The following is a 17,878-nucleotide window of genomic DNA, read 5'->3' on the forward strand; positions in this document are numbered from 1 at the left end:
TTCCAGCCTTCCCACTATAAGACTAATAGAGAGAAGCAGACACACAATCAAGTGTGATGTGGTGAAGAGATGACAAACTGAGAGAAGAAGGTAATTTAGCTGTGGCCATAGGACACAATGGGAAAATCATCAAGGACCAGGCTGGGGAGCGCTGCTGGTGGTTGGATGAAGGAGCCAGCAGTGTGGGGCTGTCCAAACAGACTCCTGGAGGAGGAAGGATTAAATGGAGCCTGAAATGACTGTCAGCTGTGGGCAGGCAATTAAAAAGGGGAGGGGGTTGGCAATAATGGGGAGAGTGGAAGGGAAGCAACAGAGTGGTGATTAGCAGAGCAGGGCTGGGAAGGGTGAGGGAGAAACTCTCCCAGCCAGGGCAGAGGTTTATTTTGGGAGCCAATCCCTGGAGAGACATGGCTTCTAAGAGTCTACTTTATCAAGTGACATCAATCATGTAAAGAGGTTCCTCTGCTTAAACCAGTGAAGAAACCATTAGTATGTGCAAAAACATGTAGGGTATTTGTTTACACCTGAATAAAAAAATAAAAGGGTGAAGGCCAAAGCCCCAAGTATGACTCCTGTGTGGCATCTAAAATGTACAACGTGCCAGGTCAGAATATGCCGACAAGCACACTGAGATCCGCCAAGGGCTGTCCAGGCCAAAAGGCCCCACCAGGGGACCCCAGCCACTCACCACTCCCTGGATGCTGCCAGCGGTTTGAGTCTGTGATTGCCAGGGCAGGAGGGGGTGAAAGGGCAGGAGCCCACACACAGCTACACACTTGGCCCAGACTCTGCGTAAAAATACTGAAAGACTGTAAGAGCAGAGAGGCCCAATGGCAGTGGCTTCCTTTGAGGTGACCCGTAGATGGTGTTCAGTGTGGTCAATGAGAAACTGGGTTCTGGAGTAAAACAGACTCAGTTTGTTTCTTGGTTCTACCACTTCAGTGATAAAGTGACTGTTGGCAAGTTATTTGATCTCTGGGGCCTCAGTTTCCCTATCTATAAAATTAGAAGAATAATAATAGCTAGCTTTCAGTGTTTTGAGGATGAAAATAACACAACATATATAAAGCACATTGTATGTTATTTATAATGGAGTCCCTGATGTGTAATTGTTCAATAATTTCTAGCTCCTGTTATTGTTAGATTGTTTTTGTTAGGAGTATTTGCTTGTCTCCAGTTTACCATTATCAAAATAAAAAAGGCCACCCGGGAGGCAGTTTATTCTGTGGTCAGCTTTGCGAAAGTCAGCACAACTCCAGGGACAGAAAAACTGGCTCTTCCCGAGTGGTTCACTCTGGGAGAGCAGAGACAGACCTTCTCCCGAGCAGGAGGAGTGTCACAGGAAAGGAGTGCCACATTCTCCTCTCCTTCCTGGTTCAAGTCAGACACATGTGGACCAGGACAAAGGTCAGCTTATCTCACTGCCTCTGGAACAACCAAGTCTATCACCTTGGTGCTGTGAGTCTGGGCCTCTGCTCCAATCTCCCTGGTGCTAGGCTCTCTGGGAGTGTTGTGCCCTGGCTATTGTCCCTGTAGACACTTCGGGGGTGTGATGACAAGGACCTGCTTTGGGAAGCCCTGATATCATCCCCCAGCTATGCCTCCAGGGCTGGCTCTGGGCACTGGCCCCTTGGGGATCTTGGCCTGGTGACTCTTAGCTTTCCCTCTCCCTCTTGCAAGTGATTAGATGAATGAGTCAGTTGTACTTTCCTTTGCATAAACATTTAAAATTCCAAGATTAGGGTGAGATAATTGGAGTACTAGTTACCTTTCAGCTGGGCCCACACCAAGAGCTGGAAACCACAAAGTGGAATGTGAAAATGGGCTGTGCCTGCTTATCTGCTAGCAAGCTGGAGCCTGGTCCTGCTGCAGAGCAGCAGGAGAGCTATTTTAACTCATGGGCAGACCATCCCCTCACATCCTCCTGGAAGAGACTGAAACCAAATCCATCCCCTCAGTGAAAAGGCTACTAGGTGAAGGTATAGTTTTAATGTAGCTTTTGTCTCGAGATGTTTCAGTATACTGAAGATACCCTTTTCTGCAGAGGATGGATTGCATCGTCCAGCAAAGACTGACTGCATTGCTCTGGAAGGGGATCAGAGCCTTCATTATGGAAACAGATGTTAGTGGACTTTTGACGGAAAAAAGATTCCTTTTCCTCAGTTTCCTGGCTAGAAGTTTGCTTTAGGTCTCTAGGCAGATCCTGATCCTAGGACTACAGAAATTGGGAAAGACAGTTAACTTGGCTTTAAGCACTTGATATAGCTCTTGGGGCTGATTCTCTTGGCACCAAGATCCCCAGGGATATAGAGATAGTTCAGCACTGTCTCTCACTTTCCCTCTATAGGACCCCACACTCTCAAAGCACCTGTAAGGTTTCTAGAAACTTCTTCCCAGCTGCAGTCCCCACTTGGGCATGCCCTGCCCACTCTCAAAGATGCCTGTGATCATTTCAGTGGGCAGCAAAGGCCAACACCAGCACAAACACCTTTGCTCAGTGCTAGCTAACTTTCCTTCTTGCCATTCCCACCTCCACCCAAAGATCCTGGCCCTCTAATTCTCTTTTCCCACCCATTTCCCAGAACCTTCCTCTGAGAAATATTTTTCATGTATGCCTCAGTGTGTTTCTTTCCCCAAAGATGTGCACTTTGAAAATTATTTCTCATTATGGAATGATAGAGTTGGTCCATGAGAAAGTTACTCTGAAGCAAACATTTACTTTTTGAGCCAATGCAAATGACTACGATTGGGCTTATTGTCTATTTGCCTTAAAAGTGAATAGGAGAGTGTCAGGACTTCCAGAGTCTCAAAGATGACTGGATTTTCAGCAAACATGATTCTTTTAGTTTTGTTTTATCATGAAGTCTGAGCCTTGGAGATAAGGGTGAGCAAAGACTAGTGCAGTGCCTTTTAAAAAGGTGACGTGACAGTTGTGAGTGGAGGACTTCTGGACCAGCACTGGTGGACTAGAAATGTTGTTTCCTGTGTTAAAGGGTTAGGGTGATAAAAATAACTCATCTATCTGTGGTACTGAGTCTATATATCCAGAATCACAGATCTGATTTTTCTTTTTTAAGCAGCTGAAAAGCTGACTCAGGCATTCAGGTAGGAAGCCTGGCTCAATCCAAGGCCAAGATGAGGACCCCTGGGGAGAAGGTGCTTGTCAATTGGAGCAGAGACCCAGGACCCTTCCACTGATTGGAGAGTTGGGAAAGCCAGCTGGGTTCTGTTTTCCTCAAGCACAAACCAGGACTCTGGACAAGAAACAGCTTCCTTGGTAGCTAAGGGACGCTCCTATCACATGGGGAAAACATTTAGATAACTAGAAAGAGAATGAACAAGCTTGGAGTAAGTTGAGGGATCACTGAGTAACAATGACCCATGCCTAAGCTGAACAACCTAAATGCCAGCATAGAATTTCTCTTCCCGTAAATCATCACTCCCACATACCCTCATGCTTGTTGTGTGCGGTATGCCGGCCTGAGAGAAGGTGGCTGGCAGGGATCTATGGACTTAAAACAGGGAGTCAGGTGCATGCTCTGAGATGTAGCCCCGCCTCATATGGAAGTCCAATCGGAAAGCTCCCTGTTCGTCCACATTACGTCATTCCAGTCACACTAGACCATGTCTCCGCCAGCTGCAATCATGAGAATTCTACTTGACTCAGGAAATGTACTTCCAGGCTGGAACTGGGATTGCTAGCTGATTCCATAAAGGAGGGGGAAGTTTTGGGGAAAAGACACTGCTGTCATTCAGCTGACTGCAACAGGACTTGACATCTGGGAATGAGAAATAACTGCCAGGGCAACAACTGGTTCTCTGTCAAAAACTATCCTCCTCTGTGATGGGAGAAGTTCTATATATTTTTTTATCTTAGGACTGGAGAATAGTTGGCCTTTATTAAAATCTGGAGGGAGCAAGACAGTGACTAAGCATTCTGCTGAGAGCTTGGCAGAAACACAGAAACACAGCTGCAGAGAGAGCTGGAGAATGCAAACACATCTGGAAAGGCACGTGGATAGAGGGAGGGGGAAATAGACAGACACCAGGAGAGTGACACACAGTAAACCTCAGCCTGAGTCACTGCTTCATCGGGGGAGGTGATCTGATCACAAGAAGTGACAGGAAGGTGGTTGGACCCTCATCGCCATGGGAAAGGCTACACAAAGTGCTGTCTCTGCAGCTGGCCTCTCAGCAACTCCTGCCTTCATGACGTTCTGTATGATGATATCACCTCGCCCTCAAAAACTTACGCACTTTGAAAGATTACCAGTAAAGAGGCTGGTGCGCAGGTTGACAGCAGATGCTCAGTTCTCCGTTACTAGAGCCTACTACTCAACTCCTTGGATTCGGTCAACCTACATCCTTCACCTCTCTCAGGAGCCATTCCTCTCTGTTCTTCACAGAAACCCTGCCTCTGTCCCAAATACTGCACGAGAACTTCATTTTAGCCCTCTTTTTATACATCCTCCATTCCCCCAACCACACTCTAGTGGGCACTTCTGACTCTTTGTACCCTGGATTAATTCTACTTTTTACAGCATTTATTGTCTTTTATTATGATATATAATTATTTCTTTTTGTTTATTGTCTGTCTCCCCCCACTGCTAGAGCAGAAATCTTTGTATGTTTTGTTCACTGAGATATCCCAAGCACTGAGAATAGTGTCTGACACATGGAAGATGCTTGATACATATTAAGAAATAAATGAATCAGAGGGCAAACTTATGTAGTCCATCAGTTTAAATTAACATACATGCTAAAGTCTCCCAAGTCTATAGCTCTGAACTGATACTTCTGAATCCTGGTTTAACAGCATGCATTGCTGAATTAATCCCTGCCTATGGAACTCTTGTGAGACTTTCAAATCCAAGAGTTAAACAAGAATTCATCATCTCTCCCCAAATCTGCTCTTCTACTCACAGTCCCTATTTTAATGAATGGCTGCCATTTACCCAACTGCCCACAAAGGAAACCTGGATGTCACATTTGCCTCTTCCCTTTGTCCAAATTGATATAGCCTATTGATCATTTAATCATACAAAATCAATGACCTCTCAGATCCTCTTTTTTTTTTTCACGCCTGCAGCCATGACTCCGGTTCAGACTCTCATCAATCCTCATCAAAGAAGTCCATTAGCCTCCTCACAGAGCTCTGTAACTCCATCTCACTCCTACTGAGCCCACACTGCAGCTGAGGGATGTTGCTACATGCAAAACTGCTGCCTTGTTCATGCAAAGCACAGCGCTGATTCCCACTAGGAACCCTTCCAATGGCTCCTCATGGCTCGCTGTTAGTACTTGCATTTTAAATTATGTTTTCCCTTATTAGGTAATTAGAAGAGTACTTGAATTTGTTCCCTTAAGTGATGAGAGAAGTTTGAACTTCTTTATTGCTTTTAAGATACAATTTGAAATGCCTTTATAGCCTGATCAGTGCTACATCTTGGTCCTTATTACTCACTTTTGCCCTCTTCTTTCAGGGTTCATCGAGGAAGCCATGTCTCCCAGGATGCACACACATTACACTGCATTGTGATTTTTACCTATTCCCTTCCTAAGGATTATCACGAGAGTTAACTTTCTTCTTTCATGCCTCTTTTCTTGCTGAAGTGCAAAGTCTTGCAGGTCAGAAATGAGATGAAGTGTGCTAACATGTCTGCAGTGCTTGGCCTAGTCTTTACATTTTAAAATTAAATACACCTTGAAAAAATCCCCATGAGACAACCATTATTATTGTTGGGATTTCAGAGAGGAGCCACTGAGGCCCAGAGAGACATTTCCTAACTCAGTGGCCATTTGGCCAAAGTCACAGAGTCCAGCTTTGAAAATCAGGGTCCTGCTTTCCTGCCTTCAGGCACCTGTGCATCCTGTTCATTACTTTTATTTTTTTAATAGCCCTGATATTTTTTGTCTTCTATCCATTCCCATGACCTTGACCTTGCTCCTGCTCATGCCCTCCTGACTGCTCACTTGGATAGGGTGCACTGTTTTTAACCATCCCTCTGCCTCCATCCTCTCTTCACGCCTGCATGTGAAGCCAGTTACTACGCCTGCCCCTCAGCTCTCCTCGTGGACAGTCACAACCTTGATGTAATGTCAAATTAAAAGAATTCAAAGAAAGACAAGAAACCAAAAAATTCATGAACAAATTTATGAATGGCTTCTTTGTAATAATAATCATTGAAAGAAAAAGATTTTTAGCAAGTGTATGAAAAAGAGAGGGAGGAAGGGGAGAATACTCAAATTACAACATTTGCAATGAAAAATGGAGCGTAACCCCTGGTTCAGAGAAGCTCAGAACAACTGAGGCCGATACTTTATGCAACTTTAGGGTAATAACTTTGAAATTCAGGGAGGATGGTGAGAATTTTAGAAAAGTTTAAATTGTACAAATTGCTTTAAGGAGAAAATTTGAATACACAGAGAACTATGAACAAAACTGAAGGACAGCTGTCAAAGAACTACTCCTAAGAAAAGTACTGAGCCCCAGTGATTTTAATAGGCAATGCTTCCAAGCAACTAATCATTGTGATCATATTTAAGTATTTCCGAAACATGAAAAAATATGTAAAGGTAATTATAACACTTTGTGAAGCACATGTAGCTTTGACATTTAAACCTGAGAAATATAAAACAGCAACAATATAGTCCAATATTATTTGGGAACATTGTAGTAGAGAGGATTAGCTGTTCATCAAAAATTTATGTTCTCCTGGCCACAGCATAGACACATTGCTGGGAAATCTCTTTTCATACAGAAAAGAATGTTCCCAGCCATATGTACTATTTGTAGTATTTGCACCATGGAATGTGAGTGGAAGTGATGTGTTCATTTCCAGGTTGCAGCTTTTCAAATATGTATGTGGTCCTTTTTATTCTTTCTTTCCCCTTCCCCTCAGAGGATAATATAGCTCTAGGGTACAGGTTGGCACATCGTGGCCTGTGGCCCTACTCTGTTTTTATAAATAAAGATTTATTAGAACACAGCCTTGCTCATGTTTTTACTTACTGCTACAGCTCCTTTCATGCTATAGAAACTGAGCTGAGTAGTTGTGACAGACAGCTGAGATGGCTTAGCTTATTTACTATCTGGCCCTTCTAGAGGAAGTTTGCCACCCTGCTCTAGGGGCTGGTGGGCAGTAAGACTAAAGGAGCCCGTGGTGCCTCAAAGATTTGTCATTGAGAAACCCTCTGGGTTGTTTATAAATAAGATATACTTCTGTTGTTAAGCTGCCAAGATTTTGTGGTTTGTTTAGCAGCTACCATTATTCCAACTAATGTTACAAGAGATGCAAAATCTCAAATAAAATACTAGCAACTTCTAGAAAAAAGAATCTGCCCTGGCTTATGTGGCTCAGAGGTTTGAACGTTGGACTATGAACCAAAGGGTCGCCAGTTCGATTCCTAGTTACGGCACATGCCTGGGTTGCAGGCCAGGTCTCCAGTAGGGGTCACTCAAGTGGCAACCACACGTTGTTGTTTCTCTTCCTCTCTTTCTCCCTCCCTTCCCCTCTCTAAAAATAAATTAATAAAATCTTTTTTAAAAAAGAATTTTTGTAAGATTCTTTTTTCCCATGTCCGGGAAAACCCCAGACATGCAAGGTGATCAATAAAGATAGCAATCTCACATTACTAAGTTGAAGAAGAAAACCCATGTGATCTTTTCATGCATGTCAAAAACATTTAAAAACAGTCTCCATATTATAAACTACTCCTAGTGGAACAGAGCAGAGAAATATTTCCTCAGAATAGCTACTTATACCAACAACTAATGTCACATATGGAGGTGAATGACTAGAGAAATTCCCATTCATGATAGAAACAAAACCAAACCAATGTCATCATCAACAACATAACAAAGATGTACCATACATGTAACAATGTCAGGCTGCTTTTGAAGCACCAGCAATGCAGCAATACTAATAATTTTCCACCATGTGCTGTACTAATAACTATTAACTTGTATAATATTTTTGCACAATATAAGGTAATATGAATTACATGTGCTTTATATTCATACATATAATTTATGTAGTATATGCATCTACATATAATGTCAATATTTTATACATAAACATATTTAACTTGATTTATATAATATAGTATGTTATACTTCATAATTTTTAAAATTTAGCAAAATTCATATAATTTATAAGTAAGTATATGATATATAATTTATAAACAAAAATTATATGTAATTTATGTATAAATATTCTGCATATAATTTAAAAATATATATTAACTATACATTCTATTAATAAAACCATAATGTCACTTGTCAAGTATCAACCAGTGCATCAAAGCAGAAAAACCTGCAGCAGGAGGCAGATTTTCATTGTTTGCAGACAGTATGATTGTGTTCCTACATAATCTGAGGTAAACTGAGAAACTACTGAAATTATTAAGAGAATCTGCAAAGTTACAGAATAAATGTGCAACATCAATAGGTTTTCCATATGTCAGCAGTAATTGACTTCACTTTAAAAAACCTATTTAGGAAATGAAAGACTTGCATAGGTAGAGAGAGAGATACTATATTTTTGCCTCAGAATCAATATATTTTAAACATATGAATCCACTATAAATTAACCTGTAAATTCACTGCAATCCCAAAGAAAATTCTAATAAGACTGAAATTGGCATGTGATAAACTGATTTTAAATTTTACCCTGCACATACTTGTGAGAGTAGACAGGAAATACTAGAAAGATCAGGCCAATGTAAAGAAACTCATGAAGATGGATATTAAAAAAAATTGTAAAATATCAACAAAACTGTATAATTCTAAAACTAGGTCTTTCTCTTAAAACCATGCACTTAAAAATATCATGTGCACTAAAGATTGAAATATGAAAATAAAGTATATAAAATGTTAGAAGACCATATAGAAGAAACAACTATATTCTCTAGCTAAAAATGTTTTCAATAACTAAATTCAGAAACCATAAGGAAAAAGACTAATAGGTTTAACTACGCAGAAATTAAAAACTGCTATAGGTAAAATATACTCTACATACACACCCACAAAGACCAAGGACAAACTAGTAAAAGAATGTGCAATACCTAAGGCAGGTGGAGGATTAGTTTTTTTTCTTATATAAATAGCTTGGACAAAGCAGTAAAGGAAGAAGATGCTCAGTAGGAAGAAAAGGAGTAGCCATGAATTGGCAATGACACAAAATCACGTGGAAAAATAGAATCTCACCATAAACCAAAGAATGCAAATTAAAATGAGGTCTTTTGCCTTTCACACAAAAATCAATAATAAATTTACATACATGGAATAGAATGTTCAAAGAAATGATGAGAGATGCCCGGTGGAGAGCTTTTCTTGTCCTGGACCTTATCAGAGTAAAGGTGGAGGAGGTAGTGTGTGGTTGAGTGAACTAGTCCTAATTCAAAGGCACAGGATACTTAGTGTGCAGGGAAAGAGTGTAGCAGATGGCAAATCACAACGGCATATTTACAGGCACTGACAGGTTAGCATATTGTCTCTCCTAGAGTTGATATTTTTATATTTACAACTTCTAAATATAAAATCCATGTGGCCTTTGAATGGTTGGTTGAGAGCAAGATTTTAGAATGTGGATAATACACTTAATGGTAAGTTTGATAATAAACTTAGTGTTTGATAAAAACATCTTTACATATACAGTGGTACCTTGGTACTCATCTTTAGTTTGTTCCGGGACTCATGACGAGTGCCAAAACCAATGAGTACTGAGCAATGAAGAATTTTCTCTTGCAGGGCAGCTCTGTGACTCATACAAGTTCAAGCAAGTGTGACTATTCCTGATCAAGCACCAAGTGCTGGAACATTTTTTTCTCATCAAAATGTGATGAGGTCAGTGTTTGGTGGGTTCTGAAGCCAGTGAGTACGAAGGTATGACTACTTTTTCAAAACATGTTGAAACATTTAAATGTTCATTGCTTGTTAAATACATAATCCTTAGAACTCTTTATGGGCATAACTGGAAGAAAATAAGTTTGTCTATGGGAATGTTAAGTTCTTCTTTCTTCCTTCTACCATATTTTCCCAGTTTCACCCCAACCAACACTTCTATGAGTAGATTCAGTATGCTCAGGTTGTTTGGGTCCATTTGTTCTCAATTGCTCAAAAAGTCTACGAAATGATTTTAAACAGTTTGTAACAGAATTAATGTTTGTGTCTCTTGTTTAGGTGTTTGTACTCCTTTTTAATACATATGAGGGTTGTCAAAGAGTTTTCACAAACTTACAGAGCCTGAACTTTGCTCCCAGAGTCTAGGAGTTGGGCAGGCTTAGTGATGCAGGTTTCTGAGAGAGGTGAACTAACTTGGGGAAACCCCAACACACCGCAGGCAAGCCGGGCTTAGAGCTCAGGCCTTCTCATCAAGTTTTGGCTGTTTCTACTCTGCAGTCCACTCCCCTGTACAAGAGGAAGGCTCAAGAGAGCCATGGCCCCTAAGTGATGGATGCTTGTAGAGCACATGTTTTGAGGTTTATACCAAGTCGGATTCTTAACCTGCTTAACTAGAACAAAATTCATCTATGTTTACCTACCCTTGGAGGGTGAGTGGGTGGGAATTTGTCCTCACTCCCAGGACCTCTGGGTATGGGAATATTCTGGGACAGCAACTCATGGCATGAATCTTGTCCGGGCAGAGGCCTGCAGCCCCAGGGCCCGAGCACATCTGAGCCATGGCTGCCCCACATCTCAGGGCACAGAGGGAAGCATGCCATGTGTTCTCCTACCTTTTATGGCCTCTTTCACAGTAGAATCAACAGGGAGAATGTTCTTCTCCACCAGCTCCAGTGGCCCTGGACGGAGGGCAATTTTTTCATTGAGATCGTCTGCAAGTCGGGCTCTCTTCAGCTTCATCTGAGCAGTTGGAATGGACCTCTCTGCAGTGGAGGCTGAGGGGTTGGCAGGAAAAGGATCAGCTGTAGAATGTTGTATTTTTATTTTATTGTTTTTGCTTTTGTAACCAAAATCATGTGTCACACTGTGCTCTACCATCCTAATAATTTTTCAACACAATTATCATCAATTCACATGGATTAACAGCTAAGACTAGACACTTCCAAATAAAGTCAAATAGCAAGTCAGGCGCAAAGAAAAGTTAGAGAAACTTGCTTTGTGAGGATTTTTGAGGAAATGTGCGATTTGGTGATTCTGTAAGCAAGCAGTCCCTGGGGACTGTAGTGCTTGCTGACCCTAAGCTACGACATTTGGAACCCTGTCTGTAGGTTCCCAGGTGCAGGCTGAGCCTGCAGTAAATACTATCTGTTGTTATAATTAGTTGTAGTAGTATGATTTCTTCAGGCTTTTGTACTTGCCAATGTGATGCTGATTCAAATATCCAGGTCAGTTGTAAAAGAAAAAAATTCCTTTGAAACAGTTATTTAATTAAACCAAGGCATTTTAAAAATTGAATTTATCCAATGAGCAGGTGATGATCCTTTGGTGGGTGAGAAAGGCTGCTGACAGAGCCTTAGACCACATCTGTGTTCCTCTGCCACTTAGGCCCTGACTCACTCCTGTGGACGAATGGAGGAGGAGCTAGTCAACCAGGTGTTGCTATGATACAGAATTATAGAATTTGCGGCTTAACTCTCAACATTGCAAATTTAGAAAGTGAGGTATTTACAGACAAGCCTCTCAACCCCATTGTTCTGTTACTTTCATCCTATTAACACAGGCCTAGTGTCTGATCTAGAAATCTCCATACAGCAGCAGCCTCGGGACATCTGACTGTTGCAACAGGCCAGACTTGTTTAAGAATCTATATCTGCAAAGCACTTCATGTGAGACAGAAGCACCAGGAAACAACCTACGGAGAATCATAAGTGGGTATCCTTCTTAATTACACACACACACACACACACACACATTGCTAGGACTATATCTTTTCATCACAGAATTTGAGTGCAAATATAGTTTATGTGTATGGGTTTTCTTCCCTGAATTTGATCGCAAATATAGTTTTGTTTTCTGTTTTTTTTTTCACTAAACATCATCTTGTGAACCTTTTGTCATGAAAGAATTATTCTTTAAAGCCTTATTTGTAGTGGCTGCAAGGTATTTAATTATATGATGGATGCATAATTTATTTAGCCCATCCTTTATTGTTGGAGATTTCATTATTTGCAATGTTTCAGTACCTAAAGTTATTTCATAATGGACATCACTGTACATAAATCTTTGCATGTCGATTATTTTCTCTGGATAAAATACAGGCAGATCTTGTTTTACCATTCTTTGCTTTATTGCACATCACAGATGTGATTTTTACAAATTGAATGCAAGACCTTCCACCACTGAAGAGATTACTACTCACTTTATTGTGATACTTGCTTTATTGTGGTGGTCTGGAAAAGAACCCGAAATATCTCTGAGGTAGGCCTGTACTAGAAATTTATTACTGGGCTCAAGGGAGGCGCACATTTTAAAGGAATTTGCTATATGTTGGACCTTCACTATGTGCTCAGAGAGAGTTAGGAAGTGGCATAGCTAAGATCGGAACCCAAGTCTGATTGATACCTTTATAGCCATTATATGGCTTTCCACATTGGTTGTCTAAATGACCCAGAATGACTAGGTGGCTGCTCAAAATCACCCATTTCTAATGGCAGAGCACACTTTCTAAGAGGACTTAGCCACTGTACAGAGACAAACAACTCTTGCAAATGGCCGCCATTTGGGGGGTGCCCTGGTTCATGATTTCCTGCAGACTTACCCTGGAGTATGTGCATAGTAACCAAGCCAGCACCACTGGACCTGTTTCTGGCCTTGCGCTTCAGGGTGTCTTCAGCCTGCAGGTGCAAGCAGAGAGTGCATTCTTTTATCGACCACATATAGCTGAGTCACCTAGTTTCAATTTTAAGAGAAATCTGACTTTCTCAAAGGGGAGGGTATGCTTTTTATGGCAAATGGAACATGGAAATATCCCTGGTCTCCTACAATATCATGCAGATACACTTACAAAAGTCTCTTTAATAGTTTTAGGATGGAGAGATAAGATAAAGAGGTAAAAAGCTTGGGTCCACATCAATTCTACAAAGCCAAAGGCCAGGTAGGTACATGTTAGTAAAATATTAATGAAATCATGATGGCACCAAGCTGCTTGTATTATTCTTAACCCTATCCCATTGCCTCTTAAAATGGCCACAGCATTAATTGGGATTAGAAGTGACCTGTAACCCGAGTCTATCTGGAACAACATGACAGCATACGCCCTCCTCCTGTTATTCATCTGACTCCTCTCTTCAGTAAAAATGTAAACCCTGCAGATTCAAACCCGTCCTCAGTTGGAAAGACAATTAGAAACAGGCTGTAGACAGTCTCATCCCTTCCTGGTCACAGAGCTGCCTGTGGGGATGAGGTGGGCTGCAGCAGGGCCACACTGCCCCTCAGGCCCCTGATTTCCACTTCTGGGTTTTCATCCCACTATACTGGATCTCTGATTTGGCCCCTGAGAAGGGCCTGGGGATCACTCAAGTTCTGATTAAACAAATAAACAAACAAATGCAGTTATTCTCCAGGTAGTAGGAACCACAGCCTCTCATGAGTGAGCACTCTGAAGAGTTACAGAGCTCTGTTTCCTCCTCCACTCAGATTAGTTGCAAGGCTAGAACTCTTAGACAAAGGAATCCTGGGAGAAAGACACCTGCTTTGTGTCTCCTTCCCACTTATAGTGCAGATGCTTGCTAAACAGTATTTATATTATTGAGATGTTCAGGTGGCAGAGATTTGCTATGAAGGTGCAAAATATATGTTGATCTCCCCCCTCAAATGCCAACCCTCTCCCAGAAACAGAAAGAGAAATAAACTCAATGCCTTTTGCCTTAAGTAACTGCAAATAAGGTCTGTATCCACAGGCTCTACCTTAGCTCTGAACTGCATTTAAAAATCTGCTTGTTGCTAAGAAAGGACTGTAATAAAAGGCAAAGCACCTTGCAAGCCAATTTTACTTCCCTGTTTAAAATTTCTTTGCCCTCTTTTTTAAAAAGAATTTATTTATTTATTTTAAGAGAGAAGGGAAGGGAGGGAGAAAGAGAAACACACATGGATGTGAGAGAGAAACATTGATTGGTTGTCTCTGGGGCCCAAACCCACAACCCCATCATGTGCCCCGACCAGGAACTGAACCAGCAAACTTTTGCCCTGTGGGACGATGCCCTTTGACTTCTACTGCATCCTTGCAGTGATCTCCCCAACATCAGAAAGATTGGGGACATTTTAAGCTAAAAAATAACATTTTTAAAGCTAATATAGCTGACTGCATTTCCACAGCTTTCAGTTTATAGGTGTAAGATTTTGTAGGGCAATTATGGGCTGCCCATAGACTTTTTGCCAGTAGGGAACTGGCAAACTGGTTGAGCTTCCTCTAGAATTCTACTGGCTTTAGCCAAAGCTTAGCATTGAGGGACCTATACCCCAGAGTCTAAGTTCAGGAAGAAGGCAGTTTGCAGAAAATTACCTTGTTACTATCCAAATGTTTTCTTTGCTCATGGAATACAGTTGGACTTTTCAGTGCTGAAACAGAAAGACAAAGATGTGAGCAGAGCTGGCCCCAGAGCTCTGGGCAGCATTGTAGCATTTGCTGGTGCGCTGGCTGAGCTGTGCACAGTATGAACGTGGTCGCCTTTATTAGGCCACAAGCAATTGAAGAGGAAAGGCCTGGAGGACACCAGTGTCCCTAAAGCCACAGGACACAGAGGAAGGTGGAATTTAGGCCTAAAAGAGAAGGAGCAACAGAGGCAGGTGTGACAGAAAGAGGCGACAGGGCATTCCAAGTTCCTGAGGAAACACAGGTCTATGGGAAACTGGGGGCAGAAGCAATGCTCTAGTTTGAGGGGAAGGGGAGACTTGGGGTCAGTAACACACTCTGTGGATAGGGGTCCCATATTGTAAGAAGGGACTTGTCCCTTGGATGGGGCACGTGGCTGCTTGGTAGGAATGTGCAACCAAGAGTGTTGAGTGAGAAGCACAGAATCAGACTTTGAGGGCTGGAAGGGACCTTGTAGATAATGAAATACAACTCCAACCCTGAACAGAAAGGGGAAACTGTGGCCCAAGAAAACTGGTTGCCTTGCCCAGGGTCACACAGGTAGGGCTAGCAGCCTACTTGCTCTGACAACCTGGCTTCTTTCAGGGTGTGTGTCCAAGATATTAACAACCAGTAGACACAGGCATTGGTCAGTCATTGCACACAGCAGCCATTTACAACCTTGACCGAATGCCAGCCTCCATTCTTCCCACTACTTCTTGTTTCTCCTACCACACCCCAGCTCCTCACCACCAGGATTTAATAAATTCTTTGGACTTAGCACAGAAGTAGACTCATTCAGCAAAATTCTACATTTCTTCCTTAGGCTTTTTGATCCCCTGCAACAATCTCAATCAGGAGCCACAAACAATCACTTTTCATTACAAGTGATGAGGTTGATCAGAGATTACAGAATTGCACTGAATATTTTTCTGTGCAAGTCTGAACAAGTGGATGAGTCATGTGACCCACAGTTCTAATATTACTCCAACAAGTGTCCATTTTTAAGCTGTAGGCAATGAAATATTCTTCCAAATTTTGGCCAGAATAAAAAACTTGGTTTCTGGCCAAATTGGTGCTTGGGGCTATGTGTGTGCATTTATGTGTGTATCTGTGCTTCATTCAGTCTTTAAGATCAAGCTAGATTTGAGCAGTTTTCAAAAGACATTAAGTCAAGTCCTTCATAGTCCAGACTATGCTACCCTCTCTTGAGGACACTGCTTGGGAAGGTGCTAAGCATGCTGTCTCTAACTCTCACTGCTTCATTCCAGCATTAACAATGTTATCCAGAGGAGCATGCTGAATAGTCCCAGCTGGCTGCCTTGTGCCAAGTATATGGGACAAGCCCCTTCTACTACTTTGAGGAGATGAAGAGGCTTCCCTACACATAGGAAAAAAAATAAATGTGTTGATTGAATATCGCATTTTCTATAGATCTAACAACAGTTTCTCTTGGCTACTTTTACTCTTACTATGCACTTCTTTGTAAAACCTGTCATTTCAAATGGCCCCTCTCCCTCCCTCCTTTTGTCCTCACTCAGTGACTCCAAGAAATCATATGGAGACATGTGCAATTCTATTGTGATGTTTGTGCATTTTCTTTGATTTGGGTCTAGCCCCATCCTTAGTAAGGAGGCTTGCCTTTTCCTGCATTTGATCACAGTTGCAATTTATATTGATGGAGTTCTAAAAGCAACTCCTGTTTCCCTAGGCAACCAGATCCTACACATCTGCTTGAAGTCCAGTGGACCCTGGTGGGTCTGTACAAGCTGAACAGATAGGTCTTCACCTGTGCCCCACACGCTGGTGTTCATCTCAGTAGATATTATATACTGGTGTAGTTTAATCACTTATAGTCCAGAAAAGGAAGTGATATTAGTGAGGCCTGATTAGGTGGTTAAGAAGAATAACACATCCTTTTCCTTAAGAAGCAACCCCTAAGGGCACAGTATGTATCTTGAGATATCTCTTACATTTCAAAGTCAAATGGTTTTAATTGGGCTTAAAACTTGGGTGGCATTTATCTGGTTCTCTTGTCCCTGAGGTTCTTCAATTCTTTTTAGCACAGTTTAATTGTTCTAAGAAACATTGCATTTCCTGTATCTTAGCTTGTCGAGCTATAATTCATCACTTCTTGGTGTTAATAACTCCACTGTGAAATGACTCATACAGTCTGGTTCTCTGATCCCAGGAGCACAAAGGTCTTCTGGAACCTTCTAGAAAACACAGGGTAGAGAAGCTATGTCCATTTAGCAAGGACTTGGGAAGAAAGCCAAAGAGGTCAATGCCCTGCATTTTACCACATGCTGATCTCCTCAGAGGTCAAGGGATGTTATACAGGGCACTGGCTGGAGGTTACTCTGTGGAAAATTACCCTGCCAGGCCCTGCCACAGACATCAGCGTTTTCTGTGACTCTGGAGAACATGGGTTTAGCCACTTCCTCTGAGGGCCAGCACCAGCCGTGAGGCAGCCACCCAAGTTCACTTTTTGGAAAACACATAAAGGGACCTCTTCTGCTGCCAGCCCTGAGGGTATCAAATGGCAAAAATTTGTATTTAAGGGACATTGACATTTAACATTGAAAAAGAATTTGAATTTCTAAATTAAAAAAGATAAGTCGATGTGATTTCAAATTAAAATATGGTTGTTAGTCCAGTCAGCCACACATCTAACTCATTCCCCCTGGAGAGAGACTAATCGCTTCTCCCAAGGGAACTCACATTCTCACCTCAGAGTTTAGTTACCCAGCCCTGCCATTTAGGTGCCTGCAGCTCCAGCTAACTTGGGTCAGCTGTGTGTACAAACATTTGCTTTCATAGAGTTCAGGTAAAGATCCCCAGGTGAGAAGAGACCTCCTGCAGCCCTACTCTGCACTCTAACCTCACATCTTCATCTGAATCCCAGAAAAAAAAAAGGAAATAGACCACAGGGCACTGTAAACAAGTAAGGGGCCAGCACAGGGTGGGGGCCTGGCGTCAATGGCAGCTCTGATAGCAGAACAGGGCTGTGGCTGAAGCAGAGCTCACCTCTTCTCACCAGTGGCTTGCCCCTAGGCTTGGAGGGTGAGAACTCCAAGGCTTGGAGGGCTCCCTCGGTATTTCTGATCAGGGTCAAGAGGCAGAATCAAAGTACCAGTGTTCTGGGACAGGAGCTGGAGCAGTGGTGCTCAAAGTGTGGCTCCCAGACCAGCATCTTCAGCATCACCTGGACACCTGTCAAAAGTGCCAATTCTTGGGTCCCACCCCAGATCTACAGAATCCAATCCAGCTGTGCGACTCTGGGTCTATGTTCTGACAAGCCCTCCAGCTGACTCTGAGGCACAAGTCTGAGAGCTGCTCCAGAG

The 17,878-nt window shown here is 42.1% G+C and overlaps 1 protein-coding gene across 1 annotated transcript in view; it reads right to left on the minus strand.

Moving 5' to 3' along the window:
- Nucleotides 1-17,878, minus strand: part of MYOCD (myocardin) — an 87,890-nt gene that overhangs the window by 28,889 nt on the left and 41,123 nt on the right. Inside the window, exons 3-5 of the mRNA XM_036032966.1 lie at nucleotides 14,466-14,521; nucleotides 12,723-12,798; nucleotides 10,738-10,899 (exon numbers count right to left, since the gene is read on the minus strand). Coding sequence (XP_035888859.1) covers nucleotides 10,738-10,899; nucleotides 12,723-12,798; nucleotides 14,466-14,521 — 294 coding nt within the window. The remainder of the gene's footprint in view (nucleotides 1-10,737; nucleotides 10,900-12,722; nucleotides 12,799-14,465; nucleotides 14,522-17,878) is intronic.

The sequence above is a fragment of the Phyllostomus discolor genome, chromosome 8 (assembly GCF_004126475.2).
Source record: "Phyllostomus discolor isolate MPI-MPIP mPhyDis1 chromosome 8, mPhyDis1.pri.v3, whole genome shotgun sequence".
Lineage (NCBI taxonomy): Eukaryota > Metazoa > Chordata > Mammalia > Chiroptera > Phyllostomidae > Phyllostomus > Phyllostomus discolor.